General features: G+C 38.8%; 1 protein-coding gene across 4 annotated transcripts in view; it reads right to left on the bottom strand.

Annotated features, from left to right (window-relative positions):
* Positions 1-11839: 11839 nt before the first annotated feature.
* slco4a1 (solute carrier organic anion transporter family, member 4A1) overlaps positions 11840-19622 on the bottom strand; it is a 29893-nt gene continuing 22110 nt past the window's right edge. For all 4 annotated transcript variants that reach the window (XM_080898190.1, XM_080898191.1, XM_080898192.1 and 1 more), the window contains 5 exons: positions 17955-18105; positions 16424-16599; positions 15994-16058; positions 15741-15889; positions 11840-14964 (listed from right to left, as the gene is read on the bottom strand). In XM_080898190.1, coding sequence (XP_080754316.1) covers positions 14794-14964; positions 15741-15889; positions 15994-16058; positions 16424-16599; positions 17955-18105 — 712 coding nt within the window. In that variant the 3' untranslated portion in view covers positions 11840-14793. The remainder of the gene's footprint in view (positions 14965-15740; positions 15890-15993; positions 16059-16423; positions 16600-17954; positions 18106-19622) is intronic.

Below are 19622 nucleotides of genomic sequence, written 5' to 3' on the forward strand. Positions count from 1 at the left end.
TATAAAGAATAATTGTTTGGAATGCCATAGTCTCATCTAAAAGCCAATTTCCTGGATGCTAAGTATTTTTCCATTATTGCTATTTAATGTGGAAATAAAGTAAAAGCACATTGAACGTAAACCTGCATGTTACTGCTTGTGCATTCCATGTCCACACTGATAAGGATGGCTACTGTATTATTGTGGCTTACCACCCCCTAGTGGGCATAACTGTGAAAACAACAGATACCAGCAAAACCTGTAAGAGACACTCCCCACATAGCAAAATTGGTATGGCCTGGATCTGTCCCACACAATGTGCTTACACATGGCCCACATACTGCAAAGAATGACAGCCCTTTGGTGGCCCAGACCAGGTTTGCCAGAGGTAATCCACATATGGGCCAGCACAAGGCCAGTTGCAGACTGGCCCAGAACAAGTTCAGCTCTGGCCCCAGATGTCAGCCTAATATGTACCTTAATCAAGCCATGTAATAACAACATGTGCCGGAACATGATAGTGCAAAAGTAACATGACAAAACTCTGTTCAGACAGTGAATGGACTGATTCTTATATAGCGCTTTTCTGCTCTCCTGGAATACTCAAAGTTCTCTATACAACATGCCACACGCACCCAATCATACACTTTCTCTAAACTGAGTGCTTCTTAACTACATTCATACTCTTGACATGCAGACTGAAGGAGCCAGGGATCAAACCACTAACCTTCTGATCAGTAGGTGACCTGCTCTACCTCCTGTGATACAGCCACCCATTGCTTATTTCTTTCAAAAAAAAAAACAACAACATTACGCACCTATATCACAGTGTTATTAGAAAATAAACATTTTCTCTTTTGTTTTGAAAAAAAATGTACTGTGTCCATCTTAGACAAAACTATTATTCTTCATTACAGTTATATGCATGACATCTTAACATAAGCATAGAATAGGCATGTCAAGCATATGATAACCCTTTTTAAACTGAACACAGTCCAATCTTCCCTCTGAGATACTCAAACTTTTGTCTAGGCAGTGGTTTGGTTAACATGTCAGCCTTCATGTTTTCTGTACAGCAGTACTTCAGCTGGATTTGTCCATTTTGCACACATTCACGAATGTAGTGGTAACGAATGTCTATGTGCTTTGTTCTTGCATGATCGACTGGATTTTTTGCTCCTTGATTGTCCTCCAGGATCACTGTTGCTGTGGTCTCCATTCCAAGCTCAGTTAGTAGTCTTCTTAACCAAACTCCTTCTTGTGCAGCTTGGCTCAAAGCAATATACTCAGCCTCTGCAGTTGAAAGTGCAACTGTTGCTTGTTTCTATGCCAACTGACTGCACCTCCTGCAAGTAGAAAGCTGTTTCCAGTTGTAGAACGTCGATCGTCCTGATCACCTGTCCAATCAGCATCTGAATACCCAACCAAGGTTCCTGTTTCTGTCCTTTGATATTTGAGCCCCAGGTTTAGAGTTCCTTTCAAATATCTTAGGATTCTTTTCACAGCGGTCAGGTGTGTAGTGTTTGGGTTTGCATTGAACCTTGACACCACACTCACTGCTTGTGCAATATCTGGTCATGTGGCCATGGCAGCATGCAATAAACTTCCAACCATTGACTGATACATGCTTGGGTTTACAGGTTGACTGACATCATCACTCTTTCTTAATTTGACATTTGTGTCAGCTGGAGTTGCTGGATTGGCACTGTCCATTCCATACTTTTGTAGTATGTTTTCAATATACTGTCTCTGATGAAGCATAACATGGTTTTTGTCCTTGTCTTGGATCACTGAGATGCCCAGAATGTAGGATAGCTCACCCATGTCTTTAATTTTGTAGTGTTTCTTCAGAGTATCCTTTAAGGTCTTCATGCTCTCTGCTGATTCTGCAATCAAAATCAGATCATCAACATACACAGCCAATATTTCCAACTCCTGACCTGTTCTAACAAACACACACTGATCTGAAGTACTCTGTGTAAAACCAATACTTTTCATGAACTCTGTAAAAGCTTTGCTCCAGCAACGTGGAGACTGCTTCAGTCCATATATTGACTTGTTTAGTTTGCACACTAGATGTTCCTGCCCAGGTTTGATGTAACCCTCTGGCTGCTCCATGTAGATTTCCTCTTCCAGGTGTCCATTCAAGAATGCAGTCACAACATCCATTTGATGCACATTTAGATTGTTTTGCACAGCAAATGACAACAATGTACGAATTGAACCAAATCGTACAACTGGAGAGAATGTTTCATCATAGTCTGCACCATAAATCTGTGAATAGCCTTTGGCAACAAGTCTGCACTTGTATCTTTCCACTTGTCCATCACTGTGATGCTTAACTTTAAAGACCCACTTTGATCCAACTGCTTTGCGATCCTTTGGTAGATCCACTAAATCCCATGTGCCATTCTCTAGCAGTGACTCATATTCCAAATCAGCTGCTTCTTTCCACTCCTTTGCATTTGGACCTGACATAGCCTCTTCGAGTGTATTTGGTTCTGTGACACAACAGATGTTTGCATAATGATCAACTGTAGTTACATCAGCAAACTCCTCAAATCCATATCTCTTTGGAGGTCTTCTGATCCGCTGATCTCCTTTTGCAGCTTCACTGGCGACAGTCTCCTCAGTACTTGTTTGTCTTTCACCCGTGTGTAGTATCACCTCATTCCCCAAACCGAGATCTTTTTCACTTTGTTTGCATTTAAACTCTGTTTCATTGAAGACCACATCTCGTCGACTCAGTATTTTTCCTTTTTCCTCATCCCACAGCCAGGTAGCCTTTTGCATTGGTTGCATATCCCAGGAAACGAACTTTCACTGCCTTTTTGTCCAGCTTCTTTCTCTCTGTGTCTGAAACATGAGCATAAGCAATACAACCAAATACTTTCATAGGGCTAATGTCTGGGTTTTTTCCATACCATCTCTGATAGGGTGTTTCGTTCTTTAAAGCAGATGTTGGGAGCCTATTCTGTATGTAAGTTGCAGTAGCAACAGCTTCTGCCCAGAATATGTTTGGCAACTTTGCATGTGACAGCATGCTTCTAGCAGATTCCACTAGAGTTCTGTTTTTTCTCTCTGCAAACCAATTTTGCTGTGGTGTGTGTGGTACAGTCATTTCATGGTGGATGCCTTGAGCTTTCAAATATTCTTGAAACTCTTTAGATGTGTATTCCCCACCATTGTCAGTTCTGAGTCTTATTACTCCCTGTCCACATTCATTTGAGAAGGTTCTTTCAAACTCTTTGAACTTGCTCGGGACTTCCGTTTTTTCTCTTATGAAATACACTTTACAACATCTGGAGTAGTCATTAATGAAAGTTACAAAGGACTTTTTTCCTCCTAGTGACTCAGTTTGAAAAGGACCACAAACGTCACTATGCACTAATTGCAACTTGCGTTTTGTTCGTATTTCTCCCACTGATTTGTAAGGTTTTCCTGATAATTTGCCCTCAACACAAGCTTCACAAAAAATGTCCTCCTCTTAACTCCTTTTACCAAGTTTTTGACTTTTTTCAGATTTGTAGTGTGACCTAGGCGCTGATGCCACATACTTGCTGGAACTGAAGCAGTTGACACTCCATGACAGGTTGTGCAGTTTCCCTCAATATCCAGCTGATACAAGCCGTCACATCTTTGTGTTCCCATTCCATGGAGAGCTCCATTCTTTCCTCTTATGTAGCAATGAGTCCTTTTGAACTTCACTGTGTTTCCCTTCTTGGCAGCAGCTCCCACTGAGAAAAGGTTCATTGATAATTTGGGAACATACAGCACATCATACATTGTGGCATCTTTTCCATTACTAACTCTGAATGACATTTTCATTGTTATGTTGCCCAGACCTAAAGCCTCAACTACTCTGCCATCACCGAGTTTTACTGTTTGTGGTTCTGAAAACTCTTGGTAGTCCTGTAGAGCTTCTTTATTTCTTTATTTCTTTAGACCGATGTGTGTTCTCTGATCAATAATTACCCATCTCTGTTTGCTGATACTCCCTCTCGCACTTCTGTCCTCGAACATGACATAGATGTAGGTGACCACCCTCCGATCAAACAACACGCTTATCGTGTGAACCCTACCAAACGTGCACTTTTTCAGCAAGAAGTTTCCTACCTGCTGGGAAATGGTCTTGCTGTCCCTAGTTCGAGTGCCTGGAGTTCCCCATGCCTTCTTGTGCCGAAGGAAGACAAAACTCCACGTTTTTGTAGTGATTTTCGCAAGGTGAACAGTGTGACCAAACCCGACTCCTACCCTCTTCCCCGCATGGAAGATTGTGTGGATAGGGTTGGCTCCGCAAAGTTTGTCACCAAACTGGATTTATTAAAGGGTTATTGGAAAGTTCCCCTCACTCCGCGTGCATCTGAAATTTCTGCTTTTGTCACTCCTGATCACTTCCTCCAATACACCGTCATGCCTTTTGGCCTTCGAAATGCCCCTGCCACATTCCAACGCCTTATGCACATTGTCTTAGGTGGTGTCACAAACTGTGAAGTGTACTTAGACGACATTGTAGCCTATTCAGAGACTTGGTCAGATCACCTTGGAACACTCACGGAGATTTTTGAAAGATTAAAAGAGGCATCCCTTACCCTAAATCTTGCCAAATGTGACTTTGGTAAGGCCACTGTGACTTATCTAGGGAAGCAGGTGGGTCAGGGACAGGTGCGCCCCCTGCTGGCTAAAATCCAGGCTATCCTAGATTTCCCTGTGCCTCGCACTAGACGTGAGCTTCGCCGGTTCCTTGGTATGGCCGGCTATTATCGTGGCTTCTGTAAGAATTTTGCAGATGTAGTTGCACCTCTCACCAGTCTCACAAGTGTATCAAAACCATTCGTATGGTCCCCCACCTGCCAGAATGCTTTTGAGTCTGCCAAAGCTCTTCTCTGCAGCACACCAGTACTTGCCGCTCCTGTTTTCACACATCCGTTTAAACTTGAGGTGGATGCCAGCGCCAACGGTGCAGGTGCGGTACTGTTGCAGGAGGATAGGCAGGGTGTTGATCACCCAATTGGTTACTTTTCGAAAAAATTCAACTCCCACCAACAGAAATACAGCACCATTGAAAAAGAAGCTCTCTCCCTATTGCTTGCTCTACAGCATTTCGAGGTCTATGTCGGTTCCAGTTCAGCACCTGTCATTGTTTACACAGACCACAACCCCCTCGTGTTTTTGACCCGAATGCGAAATTCTAACCAAAGGCTCATGAGATGGTCCCTCTTAGTACAGGATTTCAATCTGGAGATCCATCACAAGAAAGGGACAGAGAATGTACTGGCAGATGCGCTGTCACGTGGTTTTCGGAACCCCTAAGCGCCAAACATCTTTAGGGGAGATGTTTGGTCTTGGGAAGGGGGGTGTTATGGCCCTGTCCATAATCTGTTTTGGTGGCTGTTGTTGTCTGTTCCTTTAAGTCTTTGCAGGTCCCGGAGTGGATGAGCTGACGGCTGCTGATTGGTCCCCTGGCCATGTGATCTTCTTCAAATCCCTCACCAGCAGTTGTCCCGGGGCAGCCACTGACAGCAGCAGCAGACCTGACCCTGGCCTCCAAAACTTGAGACTTTTGTGCTTGTGATTTGTGCGGCTTCTCTGAGTTTTGTATATAGTGTGTATATTAGCTTTCATTGTACATAGCACATTGTAAATAGCACTGCAACAGAAGGGGTGAGCTGCTGTATTGTTTTTCCTTGCACTGTTTTCTCCTGTTTATTTCAGTTAGGGAGTTAGGTGTAGCGCTTGTCTTTTGTTTGATGTTTGATTTCACATAGGGTTTTAGATAGCACCTCCTCCTGACTTAGCTTGTTTTGTTTGTTATTTTGGCCTTTGTTCACCCTGGAGCTTCATTTTTGCAGTGTAGATAATAAAACACGATTCACTAAGGAATTGGTTTCCCTCTGTGTATGGTTTTGGGGACCAGGGCGGGGCAGTCTTTTCAAACTTATGTTGCGTTCCTGTACCCCTAGACTGGGGCGTAACACATGTCATGTGTTTTGATGCTCCTGAATCAATTAACCATTCTTCTTGTTGTGCATCACTTTTACATGACTCATTTACAACAAAAGCTCCCTCATATGAGTCCTCTTTGTCCTATACACCATGCTTTTAGCCTTGTGGGCCTTGTATTTCTTTTTAATGCTTGGACAATCACGCTTGATATGTCCTTCCTTCCCACATTTGTAACATCTCCATGAGTCGGAGCTGTTTGCTCCCACTGTTTTTGATCCACTCTGTTCATTTCTATGCATCTGAGATGACATCGCTGATACACTACTGGACACAGTGGTGTTGTCAGTAAGCACTCGCTTTTGTTCCTCATTTATCAAGGCTTGTTGAACAAACTGTAATGTCAGACTGTCCATCTTTGTCTCCAAAGCAGTAACAACAGTTGCATAGCTGGGTGGCAAACTACCTAGAAGGGTGACAATTTGATCTTCCTCTTCAATTACAGAACCTATTGCCCCTAGCTGATCAGTAAGTTCCTTCATCCTCTTTAAATGATCATTGAGATGTTCTCCTTCCTTCATTTCACACCGGAAGTACTTCTTCTTCAGAAATAGCTTGTTAGCAACAGTATCTCTTTCAAACTGTGCTTTTAGCATCTCCCATGCTTCTTTGGGGGTCTTACAGTTTGTTATCAAGTACAATTGGGGTGTACTTACATTCAGTACCAGCACTGAAAATGCCTTTTCTTTCTTCCGTTCAAATTCAGCTCGTGCTTGGGCATTAGAATCAGCAGCTAACTGCTCTATCTCCTGTACCATAGTACCCACAGTCCTTTTGCCTTCAACAGGTGCTCCAGTTGAAATTTCCACGTTGCCCAATTCTCCGGTCCGCTCAGCTTGTCAATAAACAGTCTATCTTCCATTGGGAATCCCACAATTCTGTTTATGACTCCCAAAAGAAAACGTGTTAGCAGCTTCCCTTGGCGACCTCTGGGCCCATAACCTGATGTTTTTAACGAACACCTTTTATTGCTTTGCATTGCACAAACACACCAACAGAGGGCAATAATATCCCTTCAACATACATTGTAAAATTACTATTACAACAGGAATAAAACTTTCAACGGCTCCACTTACCAGAGTTTTGTGTGTGATGAGTCCTCTCAGGTTCTGTGCTTGATGTTCTCTGTACCATGAACGTTACTGTGTTTTTCCTCATCATGTAAATGATTTTCCCACTCATCCACCACAAGACAGGCCCCTCTGCTTAGCAGCTTGCCTGCTGTTTCTCTAGTTTTCCCTTGAGCACCTGCTCTCTCATAATAAACCCAGCTGTTGATTTTGGCAAAGCTGCACTTGGTTTTTTGCCTTATTGTTATTCTCTTCATGGCCAGTACAAGTTTTAGTTGCTGATAGAATGTCATTTGTCTTATCTGACATTACTCATTAATGAGAAATAAGAAGCAAAACAATATGTCAATCAAGTTAAATAATCTAGACTATATTGAGAATACCAGGCAAAGGGCAAAAGGTAATAGCAAAAATAACTAAAATCGAAACTGCAACCTTGTACAAATCAAATTTGCTGATTATTTTAAACAGCTTAAAACAACTGATGGGAGAAATGAAAAAAGGACATTTTAGTAACTTAAATTGGGATCAATCTGTAATCACAGGAGGGCTTAAGTAGAAGAAAATGGTTAATATCTCATACTGTTTAATTGTCGCAGTTTTGTCTTGGAGAAACGGAATAGTTAAAGATTTTTCTCTGTGTGGTCGCCTATTTAATCTTCAGACTGTAAGATGGCCCCACTTCATTCCAAATGGTAATGCTCAGCTATCAGTTTATTAAGGAGACACCATTTGAAGAAACTCATCACATATAAATGGTTTTGAGTAATAAAACACTGCAATGATGTAACATAACAGAGGCGAGTCTCAGGGTGGTGGTGGAAGTGAAGAAGATGAGGACTTGTGGTTCTCTGAGTGACAAGAATGAACTGACTGGGAGCGAGACTGAAAGGCAGAATAACAGAACAGAACTGAGATTTAAAGGACAAGGAATAGAGGCTTATTGATTCACAGAAGGCAGGCAAAAGCACTGTACCAGAGTGATGATGGCAGAGTTTCACATTATGGGAAAGACCAGGTGACAGAAAAGAAAGGATTATCAGCCTGAATGCCCAGGGATGCAAGCAAACGAGTGAAAAGACATATTCCTTATTTAACTTAACAAAAACTTTAATCCTGTAGGATGGGAGTATCCCTAACCGCAAGTCTACACTATCACAGTTACTGCTCATCGTTAGCGGTGATTTAGACCCAGTGTCTGTCTCTGTGTCCTTTTTGGGCAGTTAGCATAAATTAACTTTCATTTTAATAGTGACAGGGATAAAAACTGCATGTGTGGAGCCAAACCAGGCAAATATTAAAAAAAAAAAAAAAGCAAAACCAAAATAATCCTTAAAAATGTTTTTATGATTTTGCCCCAAAATATGGTTTTATAAAGGCTTTTCCACTAGAAGCTACACTTCTAGCACCAGCTTTGATGTCACATCTCCATTTCATTGTCTTTGCTTAGACCTCACATGGTCTAAGCAAAGTCAGGCTCTGAGCCACATCTCCAGGAGTGTGGCTCCGAGCCTGACTAGCAATGAAGCAATGGCTGAGTGTTTTTGCACTCCTGTCAATAAATATCTGTGGACTGTCCGCGAATACAAGTTACTCAGCTACCAAAATGACTTTCTCAAGCATTACATGCACTCTGAGTTCTAAGTGAACTGAATGAATAAAACATGGACCAAATTCCAGGTATTTAATATAGTCTGTTGCCAAAAAACAAAATATTTATTTTTTATATATGAAATCAACTGTGCTCTAAGAGCAGTCCCAGAGCAGAACAGATTTAGACTACTTAATTAGATTAGATTACAGTTCTATTTTGAATGTAGCGATTCTGACTGGCGTGGGTTGGTGTTCACAGGTGAGTCTTAAGACAAGGCAACCAGTTGTCTTATGAAAAAGTAGTATTTATCTATTTTTTTCAAATTTAAAAGTACAACTGCTGTGAAGAAAAGACTACTGAGACAGAAAAATAAGCAGGCAGACCATTGGAAATTCACACTTTGCTCTGCTCTGTCTTTGTGACACATGGAGTAAATGAGCAGATGGTTCTCTGTGTGTGGTGTTCTCACTGTAACGCACAGAGGAACCTTGTGATGGGGATACAGTTTATGATTTATACTGACTTTATTCAAGCTGGTTATCACAACACCCTGCATTGATATGTCATGCTACATAGATTTATGTAACTATTGTTTGTTCTTCTGCAGGCAAGTGAACCAAAACACACCTCTGGATGTTTTAGGACTCGAATGATAGAAAGCATCAGACCTTCCTTCCACAAACCTAAACTAAACTAACCTAAAAAGAACAAGCCAAATGTGCTTTTTAAGCAATCAAAACTTGTGCTGTGGCACCTTTTTTAATTCTATGAGTTATTTTTATCAGTATTCTCTCTCCCCAAGCATTCGCAGCAGATGGCCGCCCTTCGCTGAGCCTGGTTCTGCCAGAGGTTTCTTCCTGTTAAAGGGGAGTTTTTCCTTCCCACTTTTGCCAAAGTGCTTGGTCACAGGGGGTCATATCATTGTTGGGTTTTTCTCTGTATGTATTATTGTACGATCTACCTTACAATATAAAGCACCTTGAGGCAACTGTTGTTGTGATTTGACACTATATAAAGAAAATTTAATTGAATTAAAACTAGTGGTGATACTGTTTCCAAACCTTAATTGATGTGTGTTATTGTAGAGTTTTTACCTCACAGTATAAAGATGATGTGACTGTTAATGTGATTTGGCACTAAATAAATAACATTTAATTGACCAACATTGAATCTCTCTCACACACACACAAAATACTTGAGACATAAAATAATCAGCTGTTCAGCTTTTGTAATTAGAAGAAAAATGACATCTATGAATCAGTCCATAAAAAGATCATTATAAAAGAAAGAGAAAAAAAAAACAGTACCAAAAGAAAAAAAAGACAATATGAATTTATAAAGTTGTCAAAGATTGAGAACTGATTAAAGAGCACAACAAGCAGGATTGCATATATACATTTACATGACAGCCACACTCCTCAACATCAGCAGAGTACATAACAACAATGCTATCAGAGAAAAGACACAGACAGGAGGAGAGTTTGTTTGTGTAGAAAGGGCAGCATTCTTGTTATTCATTTCAAAATTAATGCAAAAATAAAAATATGAGTGCTGACATATTATAAATAAATAATGAATTTAATGTCAGTGAATAAAAATTAAATACAAGAGTTTTTATGCAACGCTGCTTTGGCACATTTACAGACAGTATTGTGATCATTAGATTCAAATCAGGGACATTTTTAAAAATATTGCATGTTGTGCTAATTGAGCATCACCCTCAACATCCCAGTGTTCAACTTACTCTGTAAAAGGCTCTGTCACACCAGCATCTAAAACAGCCAAATGTGGGAGTAAAGAGTCTCCACAGAGCAAGGGTGGTTCTAGTTCCTCAATCAGTGAGTTTCTACATCTACATAAAGGTACAGTGTGCAAAATATCACCACTAGATGTCAGTAGATTGCAGGAAATTGTAATCAAACTGCTGATCAGATGGAAAGTGTGATTTTTAAGACATTTGAGCCTAACATTAGCGAGCATAAGGTTAGCTTATAACCAGCTGCTATTGTTTAGCTGACTTGTTTTTACTTGATAAGTAATTTAAAGAATTTAAAAAAAATAGCATTGTGTATATTTATTTCAGTGTTTATTTAAGAATTAAACATTCTTTTTTTAATTAAATAACTTAAAAAATTATGGTGCCAAAGTCACTTCAATCAGGTAAATCTGCAGAACTTTTGTAATGGAACATTTGGCTTTGAGTTTAGATGCTTTGATTTCTAAATGTCTATATGGTATTAGAAGTCAGTATTGTAAGCATAGTTTGATCCACAAACTATATATTAACGATTAATGTAGTTTACTGGTCAAAAAAGTACATCCAATGTGGATGTAGCTGCATTATTTTTAATTACCACCAGGGGGTGACTCGTGTGGTTGCAAAAATAAGACTAGAACTCTGTGGGGAAAAGGGTTCTTTTCTGCCTGGATCTTGATATGATCACAATAATGACTTTTATGACTTTTATGCTTTAAACATTAATTTAACTTAAATTTAACTTTAACTTTTATTTATTAGCAGGGATGGGCATTTACATCAAAAATAGAACTTCATATTTACTGGTCTCCTTTTGACGATTCGTTGACAACTGCCAACCCCAATCTTCTTTCACATGATTGTGCATAGTTGTAGTAGACTTGCACCATGCTAACTTTACCTTGTGTTTGCCCTGGTCCACATTGATGTTTTAGAACATTTTGACAGAGTTTCTAAGTAGTGATGGGATTTCCAGCTCTTTTCGGCTCCGAACCGCGCCTAGCATCCTGGAGCACTTCTGTTGTGTTTTGTACATTTTTTGGAGTTTTTACGTGTTTTGGAGTTTGTACATGCTTTGTCTCTAGGTGCCACCGTAAATATACACAGCAAAATCTCCAGTGTTAAATTAACACTAGAGAGTGTCTATATGGGTCCACACCTCTGAGTGTTAAATACAACACTGTTGAGTGTTAAATTAACACTTTTGACAGTGTTATATGTTTAAAAGTAACCTAGTCAGTTTTGAAGATTAACAATGGCTAACACTGAGCAGTGCTGATTTTCTAACACTGGAAAATAACTCAAAATGTTAGAAATATTCCAGTGTTAGCAAACCAGCACTGCTCAGTGTTAGCCATTGTTAATCTTCAAAACTGACTAGGTTACTTTTAAACATATAACACTGTCAAAAGTGTTAATTTAACACTTTTCAGTGTTGTATTTAACACTCAGAGGTGTGGACCCATATAGACACTCTCTAGTGTTAATTTAACACTGGAAATTTTGCTTTTATTTATTCACTCCACATAAAATGTAACAAATAAATCATATAATACAAAAAACAACTATTCACATTTCAACTTTTAACTATTTAAATTTTCAGCTTTTTCCTTTTAAACAAATTTAAAGTGAAACAACACAAAACACTGCAAACCACAACACAATTAAATACAAATTAAAATATGAAAAAAAAGAAGATGCACATTCTCTGTCATATGGGCCTGCATGAATAAACTTTCTGAATCCTTTATCATCTGCAACTGAAAATAGTTGTGGATGATTACTACACCTTTCTAATGTGACGTTGTTGTCTCTTTCTCTCTCTCTCCCTCCTACTCTGTTCCTGTGCGAGTGTAACTACCGCCCCTCCCCCCTCTTCCCAGCACAAAGCACAAGGCTCCCGTGCGGAGTGAAGTGGGAAAAAAGTGCGAGAGAGAGGGTGAGAGAAAGAAAAAAAAACTTATGGCTAGTGATAAGGATCAAATGATCCGGCTCTAAGAGCCATTTCTTTCGCGACTGAAACATCACTAGTTCTAATCCACTAACGCCACCTTCTGGTTGTAGAGGTGCATTGCAAATTGAATGGTAAATGGACTGATTCTTATATTGCGCTTTTCTGCTCTTCCAGAGGACTCAACGAGCTTTATACAACATGCTACGTTTTTAAGTGCTTTCTAGCTAACATTCAGCTCCACATTCATACAATTTAGGATTTAGCAACTTGCCCAAGGATATTCGACATGCAGACTGGGGCAGCCGGGGAGTGAACCACCAACCCTCCAGTCAGTAGATGACCTGCTCTACCTCCTGAGCTACAGCGACCCCATGTGCTGGTAAAAACAAAGGATTTTAATAACTAATAAGTGCTTTTGCTTTAGGTTTCTAGCTTTCATGTTTTACAGGGATGATCAATTGTGCTTTTTGTGCCTAGACAAGTCAACAGGTTTTTGTGAAAAAGGTCTGTTGGTCATGGCACAAATTCTTGTGGCAAAGTTCATCATATCTGAATAGGTTACAGATTTTAAATGCTGCCGTTAACACACATTTTCATTTGTTTTAAATGGGCAGCCAAGCAATTTCCATGGGCAAGAAGCATTAAAGAAAATATTAATTAATTGGCAAACAGAGCAATAATCTCTATACAGAACTCTCTATTTCATCTGAAATACATCATAGTTTTGTCTTTCTTGTTTTATTTCAAACTAATCTTTATTATAAGACCATAAGTGGTGCAAATCTTCTTTATGCACGTCCAAGTAACTATATAGATATGCATGTGCTTTTCTAATGGAAAATACATTTGTGCTGCTATACTGGTGTGGTTATATTAATATATATAATATCCTGATAGTATACTGCACCTTCAGCTTCTTAGACATTTTATTGTGTTTTGAAATAAATCTGAACATTTAAGTGGCATTAATCATCAGGTTACCCTCAGTAACCTACACAGACCTAATGTTGTTTTAGAATTTACCACCAGTAATTAGAATATATCACTTAAAAAGGGCATTTGGGTTGTTGCTATGGCCCTTCAAACTGTGATTATCTTGTTTCCTTTATTTGCTCTTAAGTTGTAGCTAAGAGTAAATAAACTGCCTCCAGTCTGCCTGCAGTAAACTGATTTTGCCTGATAGATTTTAGAAAGAGAGAAAAAGAGCTCTGCGTCAGTGTATGTAACTCTCTGGTGACAAGGGCATAAAACTGTTTTTAGCACTCTGAACGTGAATGTGACCACAGCAGCCTTAATTCCCGTGAATAGAAACAAGTTTAAAACAACCAAAACTCAAACTGAGAAAGTAAACAGAAAGTACCTTGGACAGCAAGGTGACTATAATCACTGTAAGTGAGGATGGAGGATGATCAAGCATCTCTGAGGACACGCCCACTGAAGCAGCATTTTATTACTCTACTGTTTATTGTGTAGCTAATGGAGTGAAGGGAAAAAAATCAAGCATAGAGTAATTTCAGTAAAGTCATGAAGCTAAGGTTAGTTACTGACATGGCAGACCACAATGCTGGAATCCCTTCAGGACAAGACCTGTGGATAACTGTGGTGATAGCATTGCACAGATCTTTCTATCTGCTGTGACATATCTTAAAGTGATTTACCAATAACTGTCCAAATCCAAGTATCCAAAACCAGAAGAGATTTACCTAAGAAGACTGGAGGCTGTATTTAATCTTTAAGAAGTTCATTGAAGTAAAGAATTAAGGTTCTAAATAGTCTTACATTTCAAAACATCAAAAATGTGTTGTGCATTTGTTAATGTGGGATACTGAGTGAAGATTGATGAGAAAAATAAGGCAATATTTCCCTTTTGAATGTCTAAAAAGTGAGTGTAGGTATGAGCCTTTTACGACTTTTGGCTTTAAATGACTCAAGCAATATGAAGTTAATTTGGTTTTATTAATACTGGCTGTGGGATCTCGTAGAGTATAACATGCCATTGCTTTGTCTGTAGGAAAAAAAAACAAAATATGTAATTTTGTTCCAGTAATGTGGAAAATAACCGACCGGTATAAATGCTTTTTTTTTGTTCATACTGTAAACGCTTTGTATACCACAAAGGTCTGAGGTGTTTCATTGGTTCTTGAGGATTATTGAATTATGAAACACAAATGTCATGAACCTCACACTGTATGGAGTCAATTGAACTGATTATAGAGATCTGTAGAATTTTAGTACATAAAAAACTACATAAAAACCTGTGTGGCTTGGCCCTGCTACGAAACACTCACACCCACGCGTTCATAGCAGGGTTTTCTGTCAAGATAGCAGCATGTTAGACGTCATCACGTGCCATTGTAAGTCATGGTGTTTTTTGTGTGTGCATGAAGGCATTCTGGGGGTGTTTGTTACATACACATACACAAGATGATCCCTGCCATCATAGCCTGGCATGCAGGTTGACAATAACGCCGTCCTCAGGGAGATCTTTGACAGGAAGGTCGCTCAAGTGTTCCATGCTATGGTCGGTGTTCTCGCAGCTGCTTTGTGGTGACTCTGGGGGAGGCTGGTACAGGATACTGGCTACCAGGAAAAAGATGGTCCCCAAAACCTGAAACAGAGGAGGAATAAAGATGTGAAAGAGATCAAAATATGACAAATTTGCACAACTAATTCAAAGTTACTGACATACAGTCGGTCACTGGAATGTCAAAAAATTAGCTATAGCATAGTAAAGTGATATCATTTTAATTGAAGACGTTTAACAAAATATTACACTAATCACTAAAGAATTGTCTGCTATGCCTCCTCTGTGCCAATAAAATGAGTGGACAAAGCAAAAAATTAAGAATATTAATTAAACTAAAAAACAAACAAAAACAAAACTGAGAACACTGAAATGCTAATGTTGGTATAGTCAGAGGTTTATATACACTCATGGCTATGAATGTCAAGGAAAATTTGGCCTTTTAATGATTTCTTTAAACTGTTCTTTTTCTTTATTTAAGAGGATGATTCTGCAGCATACATATTTAAAGACTTTAAAAAACAGGAATTGGGTGGAATACATATACATAGATTCGCTTATTAAATCACGCAGTAAGTGTTGCTTACAATGTATTTGAACTTGTCAAGGCCAATACCTATTAATATCCTGTTAGTGATTTTGATTGATTGAAAAATAGAAACTGTTATGAATAGTATTGCATGCAAAGTATGTTTGTTTTAAACTTAGCTACTTGGTTATCTTGGAAAATATTTAGTAACCCTATCTGGTTTTATATTTCATTTAAAAAAAAAAACACTATAAAAAGATAAACGGTTAAAAGACATTTGGGAGTGAAAAAAATCCGTCAAACAACCTGTTCGCCTATGAATCATTAATACCTTATAGAGGATTCCAGCTACTAGTGTGTACTGGCTCATGGCTGAATTGTGATAAAGGTAGCAGGATCCCTGCTCGCCACACTTATCCTGCCACATTAAGCAGGATAGGTCAATCACTGAGCCAAAGGCTATGGGTCCTGGAATACCACCTGCGAGAAGAAAAAAGAGACAAAATGGCAGAACATAAAGCATTTTGATTTTGCATGGGCATCTGTGTAAAAGTTAATCTAAATAAAGAATGCACTTGGCCTACCAAGTGTGCGCACTACAATCCACTGGATACCAAGTCCAAAGGATCTCTGACTGTCAGGTACACACCTATGGAGGGCAGGGTTAGCCAGACATATTAGAATCAGAAACAGAATACTTTATTAATCGCTAAGGAAATTATGTGGTTAGAGTTGCTTAGAGAGAATAATAACAGTAGCACACTGAACTAAACAAATAATACAATAATTTATTAATTATCAATTTTATTTATAGAGTGTCTCAAGGTGCTTAAATGTATTATTAAAAATGTATTGTTTATTTTATTCACCAATTCAAATTATACTAGAATTTTGTTAAAGATAGACAGTTTAAGAAATACTTTGAAGCTTAGAGCTCAAATGAATGACATTAATAAATGAAACAGAGTGTGATACATATTTAGTACATTCAGAGGTTTAAGTGTGGCCACCTACCTGAGTGTGGCAGTGAGTGCTGGGATGCTACAAAGGAAGGTGAAGCTGATAATGATGAAAAGCAAGGAGAGGAAGGCTGGCATGTGATGGCAAGAGCTGCCACACTTCCCTGCCAGAGCGAAGCCTTCCTCATCCCATGACACATTACCCACCACACAGCTACATCCAGAGTACACCTAGAGGCGAAAACATAAGCCAGATATAAATGTATAATGTATAACTACTGAAACACACTTCAGTCTCTACATACAGTGGGCTATATAGTTATTGAACACGTTGCCAGTTTTCTAAGTTAATTTCTAAACATAATATTGACATGAAATTCTCCCCAAATGTTGATAACAACCCAACCAAATTACACATGCAAGAAATCAAACCATATAGATGTCCATAAATTAATATATGTGTGTAATAATGAGAATGGACACAGTCCATGAACATGCTTACTACTATGTATTTAATACTTCATACATAAGCCTTTGTAGGTGATGATGGCTTTAAGACACACCCTGTATGGAGAAACTGGTCACATGCATTGCTCAGGTGTGATTTTGTAGTTTTCGTTAACTTTATCTGTATTGTTATTTTAAGGTTGGAACTGACTCTTAAAGAGCACATTGTGACATTGTTTCCCTTTGTGTGTCCCCTCTATGTTGTCTTGCAGGTCCCTGGTAGGAACTGGACAATCTTTGCTTCTATCAACACCCGGCCTGTCTTCTCTTTCTTTTTGGGATATCTTCTGATGTATTACTTTAGGTAAATAAAACCTTATATTTACTCTATCATTCAAACACCTATCTGACTGCTGATAGCACACAAACCAAGGTTAGGTAAAGTATAATGTTAAGGTTCTTTTTGTAGGCAGGTGGATATTGGTTAGGCTTAGGCACCAAAGTTACTTTGACTAGTTCAGAGAAAGATTGTGGTTTGAGTAAAAATATAACAAGTTGGAACCCTTTTAACTGTTGCATCACAGGAACACTAAAGAGCATCTTGTGCACATCTCTGGGACACCAGTGGATTTGACTAAACAGCAGAGAATTTTTATCATAAAAATCAGAATAATCATTTATAAATATATTATGAAGTATATAAAATCTTGTATCTATCCATGTAATCAGTATGCAGTTATTCTCTTTTAAGTCTCTTCGAAGATATGATATAATCCTAAACATTGTACATAATTTCATATTTGCAATATTTTTTTTGCATCTCTGTCAATAAAATGCACTTTTTGCACTGCAGTAAGTGGCTCTGCTGCAAAATTCAGCTTTTATTCTAAAATGTATCAATGAAAGTGAGCCACAGAGGATTGTGCATTTTTCTGCTCCTGAGTTTGAAATAATTGTAAAATAACTCAATATTTCAAAACAGTCAGATTGCATCATTTCTGCAAAAGAAAAGATTTTAGCTTATCAGACACATGTGTATCACAAAGCCATCCCCTGTAAAAGCTCAGGCTTTCTGCTATTTCCCAATCTGTCTAAAAAATATGGTGTAATTTCCCCTGTGAGCAAAGTGTGAGCGATACCTGTTTGCCCGTTGAGAGTTGGGTGTGGTTAATGGAGGTGCAGCCAGCATGGCAAGGGGAGTAATACATCACACCGTCTGCCCCACACACTGGGTTGTAGAGCTCTCTGACACAACTACAGCCTGCATTACAGCCCACATCTAAGGAAGAGCTGCAGTTAGGAGGGAGAGAAAGAAGGACAGAAATGAGAGGAAACAAATGAGGGGAGAGCGTGATAGAACTGATGAGGATACATCACTAGAGCTCAGTATTAGAATGAACCACTGATTACTGTTCCAGTGATTGATGCTCACAATAAACAAAGCAAGTTAAATTGCAAAGTTTTTCCTTACACCGAGCCAAAAGAGAAAGCCACAAAGTCTAAACGTTTTCTAAACTCTTGGTTTCAGATTGTTGTTCTACTTTTTGTTCTATGTAAAAGGATAAATGTCATATAAACAGCTCTGTCTGCAAGCACAGAAGACTTCCAATCTGCTGATCAAACATTCTGTCAAGGCCAGTGAGAAGAAAGCTCGCTTACAGGAGCAATGTGCCCATTGATAAATGGGTGTGTGGAGATTAAGTAAAAAGAAACTGTTAACTACAACTAGTGTTTCTGCATGTACTGAAGCCGCACACATGCCCAGGGTACATTAGTCTTGGCCTTGTGTCCATCTGCAGAGTACAATACATCCTAAGTGGTAAAGCACAAATCCCCAATCTAATTAACCCTATAAGTTCAGAGTCATCATTGGAGTTAACCTGAACCTAAGAACACTTTGCAATCAGAAAATGTAATTTTACTTTTGATTAAACTGTTCTCCTAAGTCTTGGCAATCAAGGGACAAAGAAGATAATCATTCTAATGTATCTGCCTGACATCCTTCTCATTCAGATCAGTGATTATAATGGTTGGACTTGGATTTTTTTAAAAAAGGCCTATCAGAATGTCTGTGGACAATATCCCAATGCTTTGCAAAGGTATCTTACTTTCCTGGAACTAAAGCAATACTTATATTCACTGGGTGAGTAGGCAGCAAGTGCAAGAACATCTAAAATAATCTCTGATATGGCTGGATGGCACTGAGAAACATTGGCACTGAGAAACATTGTGGTAAAAGATATCCAAATGAAATATGATTGGATTTATATTTAATTCAATTTCAATTCAATTTTATTTATATAGTTGCAAATCATAGCAACAGTTGCCTCAAGGAAGGTGAATCCCTGCAAAAAAAGAGAGGAAACCCCATCAGACGACGCCCTAGGAGCAAGCACTCCATTAAGCAGGAAGGGAAAATCTCCCTTTTAACAGGAAGAAACCTCCAGCAGAAACAGGCTCAAGGAGGGGGAACCATCTGCCATGACTGGTTAGGGGTGGGAGGGGGAAGTTTTATGGATTTATCGTAACATTTAATATTATATTAAATGCTTTTGTTAATATTTAATAATTTAATATTTATTAAAAGCAGTAATACTATATAACAGCCTTTTATTTTAAGGTAGCAATTTTTGTTTCCTTCTTAAATCTAAAGGGTAGCTGGCTTATTCCACTGCACTGCAGCTCAACACAAACAAAGTCCCTGTTTACATTTACACTGATATAAAACTTTTCTGCTCATTTGAAGCTATAACATGACAGTGAACACAATTTACCACAGTGCACCAATACTTCAAGTGTGACTTAAA

This window comes from Rhamphochromis sp. 'chilingali', assembly GCF_963969265.1.
Source record: "Rhamphochromis sp. 'chilingali' genome assembly, chromosome: 12".
In the NCBI taxonomy this organism is placed as follows: domain Eukaryota; kingdom Metazoa; phylum Chordata; class Actinopteri; order Cichliformes; family Cichlidae; genus Rhamphochromis; species Rhamphochromis sp. 'chilingali'.